Source organism: Asterias amurensis, chromosome 8 (assembly GCF_032118995.1).
Source record: "Asterias amurensis chromosome 8, ASM3211899v1".
Classification (NCBI taxonomy): Eukaryota; Metazoa; Echinodermata; class Asteroidea; order Forcipulatida; family Asteriidae; genus Asterias; species Asterias amurensis.
Window position 1 is genome coordinate 24211330 of NC_092655.1, and position 11461 is coordinate 24222790.

The 11461-nt window shown below is 35.2% G+C and overlaps 2 protein-coding genes across 2 annotated transcripts; both read right to left on the bottom strand.

Annotated features, from left to right (window-relative positions):
- Window positions 1-1732: 1732 nt before the first annotated feature.
- LOC139941046 (N-acetylneuraminate-9-phosphate synthase-like) lies at window positions 1733-7319 on the bottom strand. The gene is made up of 7 exons (XM_071937459.1): window positions 7100-7319; window positions 5940-6155; window positions 5350-5502; window positions 4212-4313; window positions 3826-3985; window positions 3610-3716; window positions 1733-3417 (listed from the first exon to the last, which is right to left on the bottom strand). Exons 1-7 carry the CDS (start codon window positions 7229-7231, stop codon window positions 3226-3228), a joined length of 1062 nt encoding a protein of 353 aa, XP_071793560.1. The 5' UTR covers window positions 7232-7319; the 3' UTR covers window positions 1733-3225.
- Window positions 7320-7530: 211 nt separating this feature from the next.
- LOC139940571 (uncharacterized) lies at window positions 7531-11120 on the bottom strand. The gene is made up of 3 exons (XM_071936891.1): window positions 10707-11120; window positions 10213-10382; window positions 7531-9574 (listed from the first exon to the last, which is right to left on the bottom strand). The coding sequence occupies exons 1-3, from the start codon at window positions 10852-10854 to the stop codon at window positions 8384-8386; spliced, it is 1509 nt and encodes a 502-aa protein (XP_071792992.1). The 5' UTR covers window positions 10855-11120; the 3' UTR covers window positions 7531-8383.
- Between the last annotated feature and the right edge of the window lie 341 nt (window positions 11121-11461).

Here is an 11461-nt window from a genome sequence, read left to right on the forward strand (position 1 = left end):
GCCCCTCAATTTAGATCACATGCACACAATAAAGCTTCAAGACTTTTTAAAATAGTCACCCACCACAACATTTTGTTTTAAGTTACAAGCTTTAAATTACAACAACTCCCATTGTTGAACGTTATGTTTTAGGTAGCCTTTAGTCAAGGCTGGTTGTGCGTGCCATCCGGTGTGCCGCGTGCGCCTTGACTAAAGGCTATGTTTTAGGCGGCTAGGACTATACTTTAAGATTCATAATAATGAACGAATTAAAACAAAGTTAGTGCATAAAGTGTGTTGTAATGTAAGGTATATTTTATATTCCTTTACCTTTGTAACATGTCTGAGTGTACGAAACATATAGACCTTCAAAGTTCAGGAATTAAAGGTAAAGTCTTAGACTGTTTTTGTCAACTTCATGCTAATTTATTGGCCAATTATTAATTTTCAATTATGAAAATAATATTAAATTCACCTGTGGAAATTTCAGCTGAATATAGTGTGTACTTGTAGAGAAAACATTTAAAAGAAATTGTCACGTATTTTCATCAAGAAAATGCCGTCCGAGCATCCACACCTTTAATAGCAGCATGCCCTCTGTTATAACACCGCTAGAGGGCGTAAACTGCTAAAGGTTTAGATACACTCACTTTATAATTATATAAACAGTGGTGTACAATTCTTTATTACTAGGCGAACTTAAAAAAAGAAATAATCAAAATTAATGTCATCAGAAAGTGGGTCTTCTCGAAATAATTTGTAAGGGAATCTAAATTTAAACAAGGGCATCAAATGTCCCCAAGGAAGTGATTTGTGATATTTTCCCCGTTTGCGAGGACTGTTTGTTGACAAGTTTTCTCTTAATTTTGGACTACTATAGGTTCTGCCAATTCACTTTGTATGTTCCTATAGCGCAACAAAAGGCGATTTTAAGTGATATTCTTTTAAAAAACACTCGAATGTGTTTAATAACTTGATCTTAATGCAGGAAAGTTTCTGGTGACACTTTGCGTTACGCTCCAATCACAGTCTTGTATTGTATAATGATTTGATCAAATTAGCAGTATTTTACTAGCAGCTGATATTAAAGGAACACGTTGCCTTGGATCGGGCGAGTTGGTCTATAAAAAGCGTTTGAAACCGTTTGTTATGAAATGGATATGGTTAGAAAGATGTTTTAAAAGTAGAATATAATGATCCACACAAGCATCACTCAAAACTGTACGGTTTTCCTTTTACGTCGCGAACTATCACGGTCGGCTATTTATGGGAGTCAAAACTTTGACTCCCATAAATGGCCGACCGTGTTATTGGACGAGGTAAAAAGAAAACCACGCAATTTCGAGGCATATTTGTGTAGATCATTGTATTCTACTTTTACATCTTTCGAACCATATGCATTTTATAACAAACGGTTACAAAACGCTTTTTATAGACCAACTCGTCCGATCCAAGGCAACGTGTTCCTTTAATAACCATGAGTGATTTATGAATCAATACCTTGCATCTTCAAGATGGCAATAAGTCCTATACATTATTGTTACATCATCCATAGTGCCTCCTTCAAAAGTGAGGGCTGCAACGCGATTTTATCTTTCTTATACTTGATTTGTCTTTCAATCGCTGCCTCACATTACTAGAGTTCTAATTATACAGATTTATGCGGAAAGGACAATCCAACAAACCCACCCATGTTTCTTAACTTTTCCAATACGAGACTGTACCAACAAAATGAGGCAATTACGACATCAAGTATAATTTCAGAATAGATTTAATGATTATTCCAATTTCCCTTCTCATCTACAATCTTGGTTATTTTAGAAGTAACTTTACTTTTGAGTTAATGATGAGACCATTGTGTTTGAATATAGAAAGTAAAGGGACAGCATAACTTATTAATATATTGTTTCTTTCTTTAAACACATTGATCAATCTGTGGAAATGACATCGAATTGAACACGTTTTAAATGAAGATAAAAACCGCGTTTTGGTATTGTTAGAGATTGTGTGTACGCTCATAACAAGCTTCATTCAACTTGAATTCTATTTCCTCTGATTTGACAATATTTCAGATGAAACAATTGTTCATTAGAATCAGAAAGCTTTCATCTTTGTTTGTTTTCGTTAATAATTGCAAATAATATATTTTGTACATAACTAAAATCCTGGAAAAAACATGTTTATTTATCTGGTGGGGTTTCTATTATGCAAACTAAAAAAACACAACTTCGACAGATGTTTAAGCTATTAGTGGCACATGCTACTAAAATATTTTTAACATAAATTATAATTGCCTAAAGTACATATCGACCCTAGCAGAGTCTTTATCGGAAACAGTCTCTCTGTGTGCCTTCAGACAATTCAAACCCATGGTCTAAACATCCAAGAAGGAAATGACCAATGTATTTGTCTGTGGCCTTTTACCACATAGGGGTATACATATCCTCCCTTCTTAGTATGCTTCATTCACTAATTAATTACTTTTCTCCCTCTTCCCACCCTTGGTGTCCTTTGTTTCCAACTTCTTGTAGTAAAACCAGCCCTTCCCTCAACCCCTTCGAGAAAGACTCAACAAGGGTTGAAATGTCGGGCCATTAACTATTACTTTGCATTTATACAGAATAGGTCCTTTTGGTTTGTAAAAAGTTTGCAACGGCTTATTCTGTTTTCTCATCAATAATAATTAGTAAATTCAGTTTTAAATAGTGCACATTTCTGTGAATTTGAATTGCAGCAAAATAATGGTTGATTAACTCATTTGAAATACTTGTGTTTAAGTAGAAATCTACTTAGTAGTTGAATGACAATAAGAAAATAATGTCCAATTCAAAGCACACGTCAATCACATAATACATTTACTGTACATTTATTGTGTGTGCCAAGTACACCAATGCACACCCCTTGACGGATTAACACCAAACTAAAACAATGAAAGCCATTTTGAAAGTAGGAATGACTGTCACTGAAGTCTCTGTAATAATGAGTTGCCAAATAAATTATCTCAAGGCACTTAAGGAAAAGTGACCCAATAAATATACACCTGGTCTATTCGAGATAATGCACTAAGCATTCACACTAAAGAATCAAACACTACTGCAAACAAAATATGCATTTTATATATCATTCCTTACTAGATAAGTATAACAATATTTATATCATTCTCACTCTACTTAAAAAATTGAAAGATTTCATTCGTTTGAATAATACCTCCATTATTGAAGAGATTATGGCGTTGTATTATTGTCACTAAGCTTTAGTAACATCTTCCTCCTGAACTGAATCATCATATTCAAAAGCTTTTAATGTTTTCTGACCAATCAAGTCATAGATGTTTTCCGGAGCATAGCCCTTAGGTTCTGCAACTTTCACAGTCAGCATATCTTCAGTAAGAATGGTCCCTTCTGGGATGTCCTTTGCAGCAACTACACTCTTACCAAGCTATACAGAAAAAATTAATTCAACAGTATGCAAATGGAATCCTACAATACAAAATGTGAACTTTGATTTATTAACATAAACGCAGGGAAAAGTTTGATGTGTAATTAAGTTTTCTAAAACCTGTTTCTCCAATGGCTGGTTTCTGTTATATTTGTTTGGTTTATTATGGATTCTTTTTGTGTTGGTTCTTACCTTGTTATGACAAGCAAGCTCACATTGTCGCATCTCTTTAACCCTTGACCCCAAGGCTCTTTCAAGAAACCTGATTTTTGTGATAAGCTCCTTCAGTTCATGTGGTTCTGTAAAATAAAGAGTTAAGATGAAAGCAACATGGTAAAACACACATTGATCAAACGAAAATCCATTTCTCAGATACACCCAATTTCTTCTATTTGAAACTGAACCCACCTAAAGACGCTTCGTGGTCACTGCCCTTCCAGGTTTTGTCTAGTGTTATATGCCTCTCTATTACTTTAGCTCCCAAAGCAACGGCACCTAGGGTGATTGTTTGTCCACTCTCATGACCTGAATAACCAATCGGAATGTCTGGAAACTCCTTCTTGTATTCCTGCAAAATAAAAACAAAACGTACAACATTAGAATAAATATGATAATATGCCCAAAATATCCCTGGGTTTTTGTCAATAATATTTCAAGGTTACTATACCTTCTTAACCTCTGGACAACGAAGACCACTTAACTCTAAATACCCAATCTAAATTTATGTTGAAAATTGACAGCCCAATACTACACTGACCAATTTGAAATGATGTTGAATTAAATCTTAATTTTACCTCAAGAATTCTAAGATGCACATCTTCTGGCTCCAATGGATAGGCGCTGGTGCATTGTAGCATGCAGAAATTCACATTCTCAACTTTCAGGGTTTGGTAAACCTAGAAATAATAATAGAAGTTTGCCATCATTTAATGGAATCTTAAAGGCAGTGGACACTATTGGTAATTACTCAAAATATTTATTAGCATAAAACCTTTCTTGGTGAAGAGTAACGGGGAGAGGTTGATGGTATAAAACATTGTGAGAAACGGCTCCCTCTGAAGTGCCATAGTTTTCGAGAAAGAAGTAATTTTCCACGAATTTGATTTCGAGACCTCGGGTTTAGAACTTGAGGTCTCGAAATCACCCATCTAAACGCACACAACTTCGTGTGACAAGGGTGTTTTTTCTTTCATTATCTCGAAGTTCGATGACCGGTTGAGCTCAAATTTTCACAGGTTGGTTATTTTATGCACATGTTGAGATACATAAACTGTGAATGCTAGTCTTTGACAGTTACCAATAGTGTCCACTGCCTTTAAAAACTATTTTTTATTATACTTAACTCGAAGTGGACACCAACTTGTTTTCATATTTTGTTTTCTTTTTTTCTGAAACTTTCCTTCGAAAATGTGTTAGGCATTGGCAAAATTAAGGCCTTGACATAATACATGTATATGCATTTATGGTAGGAATATACAAAGAGATAAGAAGAGTAAACAATATTCACACTGAAACATTCTTGTTCCAAAGGTTAAAATTACTTTGAATATTGATTTGACAGCAGATGTTTTTGCCGGTGTTGCTCAAAACCATAGACATCTGTTACAATGTATGATAACTAGGGTTAAATTTACAGTATAAAATTAAAGCACACAGCAATCAATTGTCTGGATGATGGTCTAGATAATGTGAACTAGTTGACTACTTTACAATCATAAAAGGTTTGTAAAAGGTTTACATAAGTGTCATATGACCAGGAGATTCCATTATGTTGGTCAGTAATGTCTGCTTAAAGGGTGTCCTCCAAATAAAAGGACAATATGACCAACCTACATGGACATAAATACCATTAGTATATATGTATCAGACTCCACTGGTAATAAGGTTTGTTTGTTTGTTTGTTTATTTTCTGAGTGTGTGTCCATGTTTTACCTTCTTCATTGTATCCATGGATTGCATCCCAGAAGATACCACCATCGGTCGACCTTTCTTGGCAGATTTTGTAAGAAATGGAAGATTGTTGGTATCACCTGAGCCAACTTTGAAGAAAGGAACGTCCAATTTATGCAAAAACTCCATCGCCGCCTGAAACAAAAGAAAAATCAAGCCAGTTTTACCTTCCTGATTAAACAACAGGCACATTTACAAGTAAACATGACCAGTGCATTTTGTTTAGACTTTGTAATTTAAAAGTTTATTAGTTATTAAGGACAGTGTTTTGGGCAATGAACTTGACATAGACATTCTACCTGAATGCTGCAGGCTGGGCCCGACAGTGGTTTTCCACTTGGTTTGATTTCTGATTCCATCCCATTGTTATTGGTTTTTTCTTGGTAATTTCTCTGAGCACTTTGCATCCTTGAGAAAAGGAGTCTTATTAATGTTGTTAATATTTGTTTATATTTTGTTATTATATTATTATTATTATTATTATTATTATTATTATTATTATTACTAATTAAACACAAATATTGTTTACAAGGATATAACAAGATGTGAATATTTGTTTTATTCTAACAAACCTCATCCATGCCCGATGCTGTAAAGTAGATGCCAACTTCCTTTGCATAATCCTTCAGCTCTTGATACTGATCATGACTGAACTCCAAGAAGCGTTTATGTTCTCCATAAGTCTTTCCAAAGGAGTTCTTGGACTTGTAAGGGCGAGCTAAAGCCGCTTTATTGAACTTGTATTGTAATTCTGATTTCTGAAATTTTGCACAGTCGGCTCCTGCTTCCTACGATAAAATAAAAAAACACAAACCACAAATGATATCACTATTTAGGAAATTTTCCTTTTGATATGTCAGAAACCCTAGGTTAAATGCCCTTTGAAAACCTCTTTCTTACTTGTTTGTTTTATGTGTTGTTGCTGTATTCCAAATACCCATGTTCTGATACTTTACATTGCTATTCCTTGTGATCCCAATCCTAAATGCAAAGTTTTATATGAAAGTTTCACTTTTATTTGCAGCTCTGTACTGTAAAGTTTGTGTTTATATTATAGGTACATTAGTTAGTCATCCAAGTATTAGTATTAAACTTAAAACATGTAATAAACAGCAGAAACAAAGATGCTTTCTTCTTTGTGGTAGCCAGGTATAAGGTTTGAAAGTTAACTCAACAAGTTAACAGATTTAACTCATAAGTACTAGGCCTACGACTGTTTTGTTTTCCTTTATTTCAGTTTCAACAATTAATTGAAAAACAGCTTTTCAATTAAAAAGAGTTCAATTTCGCTAGTGAGTAGGTTATTTATAAAAGGCTACCAATAAAAAGTACTATATTATAAAGTCTCTCAAGTCTAGATAGGAGAAGTTTTAGCTGACTGGATGAGTGCCTGTGTAATGCATGCATGACTCACTCAGCCTAAATTTACTTTGTGGATGAGTGAGTGAGTGACTGGCTGAGGACTGCACTGGCTGAGTGGGGAGACCGGGAAGTCACTTATTAACATGATTAAAAGATTATCCGCACTCCCTTGAACCATGCTGGAACCATCTGGAACCATCTGGAACCCTGTACCCATGCGTTTACGCACTGAGTGACACAGGAGTTCCGCACAGGGAGCCTGATTGGTTTAAGGTGTGACAAACTCCTTGTTAGTCTATTTAAATAACAAATTTCACCGAAAGTCAACTCAATTATAAATTAATATAATATCAAAATCAAATTGGTTTACCTTTACTATTTTAATCATTTGCTTTGCTATTTTGATGTCTCCCTGATGGTTTTGACCAATCTCTGCAATAACGAAGCATGGATGATCCCCTCCAATCATACGACCGGGAGCTATCTCAAATTCAAGCGGCATTTTTACGAGATTTCTGCAAATATTCTGTAAGGAACCACCGTCGGGTAGCGATCAATGATTGTTTCACGTGGAATGTATGACATTAACCTTCGACCTTGTTAATAAATACACGTCAATTGAGGGCGCTATTTGAGATAAATGGCAAAGACATTATTTATTTTGCTCGATCGTAGGGGGTCGGGGTGGTGTATTTCCTGGAATAAATTTTGCAAGCTCTAAAGTTTTGTTATATTATTCAAAACACTATCCACACAAAATAATGGAATCAAAAATTAAAATATTTTGCATTTTCTTTTTGATTTCAGGCCAATTTTATTTTTTATATATAAAGCATAGATCCACAAAAATTTCACCTGTTGGGTGTTTGCAAGATGTTTGGCAACTATTTATCATTTTTAGGCTCTAAAAACACACCTAAATGTAGTACTGACTTAATGATATATCAAAATATAAATTTCCAATTACTGGATAAAAACTGAAAATAAATTACACAGTTTACAAATAATTGTTGTTTTTGGTAAGCAAACCTGTTAAGAATAATTTGTCACAAAATATTGTTGAAGTTTGGAAGATTGCACCTGAAGACCTGCAAAACCAATATTACTTTTTTTCAATTAGAACACTTGGATGTTGACAGAAAAAGTGACATTTTTAATATTCATTATTTCACTTAAATTGAATCATCATCTGCTTTGAAAATGGGATCACCTGCTTTGAGAATGGGTCAGACCAGTTGAAAATGGGATCACCTACTTTAAAAATGGGATCACCTGATTTGATGAAATCTTTGCAGGTTGATCAATATTGAAAACTTCAGGTTTTTACTCAATTTCTAAATAAATAATGAACTTCACCACTTCGCATTGGTATTACAATTTGGTTTCAAAACAAAAAAGATGAGTCTAAAACTTTCTGATTAAAACTAAAGATTAAATTAAAAATTAAAATGGTGTACAAACAGGCTTTGAAATAACCCACAGCAACCACAGCAATTACAAGGTTCCAATACAATCTTACATCACCCAATCCTATAGAAAAGCCCTTTATACCAGAGAAAATAAGCTGTGCCCCTTCAAGGCTTGCAGAAATGAATATTTGCAATTCGTTGGACCAGTCTCCTCCACCATGAAATTGTTTTGTCAATCCATCTTCCTACTTCCAATCTATTTTAATATTCAAATGATCCCTTTTAGCAACTCTTTCCCATCCCTCATAATTTCTTCGAGTAATTTGTAAACAATTAATGAGTTTTACAAACTGTAGTTGGTTATAACTGCTTAGAAGCAGATCTGACAGACCATCTTCCGTCATGCAGTGACATTCATGTAATGACAGACGTTTCAGACATGTAAACTTATTGTGTCTAAGAATAGTTTGTAAAACATTGGTAGTAAAACTGTCAACTCGTATTAGTCCTATAGACTCCACATTAATACTTCTTGATAAAATAAAGCAGAGGGCTTCTTCAGACAGTGAGTTATCTCCATTCCGACACCAGAAATCTAACTCGACTAGTTCTGTCATTGCTGGATGATTATTATTAATGTCACCCAATGTATTAAACACTTTACCATTCTTCATCATCAGAAGGAATAACTTCTGTAAGTTTGGACAAAGCTGGCAAATAACAACTGGGTCTAAACCACTGATATCTTGAAGAGATAGGACTTTCAAATCAGGACCAATCTCGATAAGGACTGGCATCACACCATCTTCAAATGTAATATCTTCACTTTCCTCACAACACAACTGTAAATCTTTCAAATTGTGCATTTTAGCAAGGTGGCATAAACCTGAGTTATCAAAGCCACCAGCAAATCTGAGGTCAAGTTGGGTCACTTGAGGACATATTGTAGGGATCGCTCGTAACATTTCATTGGATACTGATATAAAATCCTGACATTGTAATGATCGTAGTTTGTATTTGTAGCATTCTGGAGAATTGATGAGGGATTCTATATTCTCTATATCCTCATCAAATAAACAATTAATGAGACTTGGGTACTCTACCACTTGGAGTTGAGGTATGTTTTTGAGAATAGCACGCACTCCCATCTCTGTGACAAGGGTGTAAGAAACATCTAAGCGTTTTAATTTAGTTCCACGCTTACTGGAAGCTACTTCTTGACATAGCACCATGAGATCTTGATCACTTATTTGACAGTGTTTCATGGACACATCTTGCAGTTCGGTACAATTCTTGAATATAATATGTGCAGCAGAACTCCGCAAGTTTGTCTTGGTCACATATAGGGTAGATAGATATGGAAGACTGGTAGCTATTGCATAAAAACCTGCAGATGTAACTCTCTTGCAGTTGGTCAAATCCAGTTTATGAAGGACCTGTAAAACAATACAAAAATACAATTAAAATACAGAATAAACTACACATTATGCACTGTATCATTGAATTCAGTTTATCTGTCAACTAGTTGAATGTAAAAACATTAATTCCCACTTGATAGAAATATTGACCCCTTTTCAGTGACTGTGTTGTCCCGCTGGCCAAGTGCCAGTTATTACACTAAATGACCAGTCAACATTCTGTTTAACTAGTCTATCATCGAGCTAGTTTATTGCTTTTAAGTCCTGACTCTTCCTGCTGGCTATTTTATTGCTGAAGTCCCATCCTGTGTATAAAACTGCTTCATATCAGTTCAAATTACAAGTCCCATGCTAAAATGACAATGTTGACGGACAACCTTGGACCAATGAAAAAGCTGATGGACCAGTGATATAACAAAGCTACCAATTAACCACCCTTAGGGTTACGTCCAAACTTAATAATAATAACAAATTCTTATATAGCGCATTCAACAATAACCGTATCAATGCTCTTTACATTAAGTCCTGACTCTTCCAAACTTGTGGATCATGCTGAGTAAACCAACGTAAACATAAACTTAACTCAAACTGTCTAACTGGTCCTGCTGGCCAGTCACAGAAAAAGTTAAACTGTTAAAGGCAAACCTTTAATTTACCTTACAAGATGATGCAATAATTCCTGCAACTTCATCGTTTACAATACGATTGCAACTACTCAGATCTAGATGTTGAAGCGCACGACCAAACAGCAATAAATGAAGACACGACCTACTGAGTCGCTGTTCCTTAATAAGAACATTCATAACATCTTGAGCAAGCTGGGAATCTAAAAGGAAACGGAATCAAATGAAATGAAATAAATGAAATAGTGAAAAACAGAAAATTAAAATTGTTAATTCACAATCACATGAATTATTGAATAAAACTTTTAATGTAGTGGTGTGGTGGACTGGTGGTGGATGGAAGGGGTCTCCAGAATGCAGAAAAGGCAAGGCATATTATCGAGAAATAAAGGCCTACTTGCATGACTTTACAAACACACATGCAATTCAATATCACAGATTGTTTTCAAAAAGGTTTGAAATATACTGATGAAATTAACTTTATAAAATTATTTACAAAAATATTATTTTTATGATGTTGCACTCACTCAGCTCATTGAAGGGTCCAAGGACATGCAGATAATTGGCTTGACCCAAATGGTATTCCTCATAATGACCAGTCCAGTGGTCAATATTCTTAGCAATAAAACCAAGACAGATACCATGAAGTGTATTGGGTGACAGACGCTTTGGCATTGCTAAAATGTTCAGTGAAAATATCTTTTACTTCCTGAATTTCTTTATAAGTTGATTGATTGTTAATGTTAGAGTAGACCGTCTTCTATCTGACGGCGGGTGACAGCTCCCTCCGAAGACTAAAGAAGGACGTGTGACACTGCCGACAGTTTATGTTTACTGCAGAAACTCCAGATCATGATGATTGCACAATGGAAAGAAATAATCTCTTCTTCTATACTCTAAACCTGTCTGAACTGACGTACATGACAGCTGGAAGTTAAACTATGACGTGTTACTTTAAAAGGATGGGTTGTAGGTTTGTTATGTTGCGCGCGCTGTTAGGCAGGCAGGCAAGGGGGACAGGCATGGGCGGGGCGGGGGGGTTGTCGATAGCTGATATGACTTCATGCACTCTGGAAGTGTATCCCTCAAAGAAGAAGGGAAAATAGTTTCTTCCACGTTTAATATGCGAAATCTAAATGCAAGTTTGCAAGCTAAAACTCCCTAGTTCCGCCCCTTCTACAACTTTAGCCCATTGTTTCTGGGTTTATTCTTATTAGTCTGGTGCCAAGAATGTCTTCATCATTATCACATGGTTTTGTGGGACAGGATCTTAGGTATCAGA

Excerpts from the sequence above, each read along its gene's own strand:
- LOC139941046 (XM_071937459.1), bottom strand. The coding sequence starts at position 7,231 with ATGCCGCTTGAATTTGAGATAGCTCCCGGTCGTATGATTGGAGGGGAT. Across the intron at positions 4,314-5,349 it reads CCATGGATACAATGAAGAAG|GTTTACCAAACCCTGAAAGT; the intron begins GTAAAACATGGA and ends TATTATTTCTAG. Across the intron at positions 3,986-4,211 it reads TGCATCTTAGAATTCTTGAG|GAATACAAGAAGGAGTTTCC; the intron begins GTAAAATTAAGA and ends TTTATTTTGCAG.
- LOC139940571 (XM_071936891.1), bottom strand. The coding sequence starts at position 10,854 with ATGCCAAAGCGTCTGTCACCCAATACACTTCATGGTATCTGTCTTGGT. Across the intron at positions 10,383-10,706 it reads TGGACCCTTCAATGAGCTGA|ATTCCCAGCTTGCTCAAGAT; the intron begins GTGAGTGCAACA and ends GTTTCCTTTTAG. Across the intron at positions 9,575-10,212 it reads TTATTGCATCATCTTGTAAG|GTCCTTCATAAACTGGATTT; the intron begins GTAAATTAAAGG and ends ATTGTTTTACAG.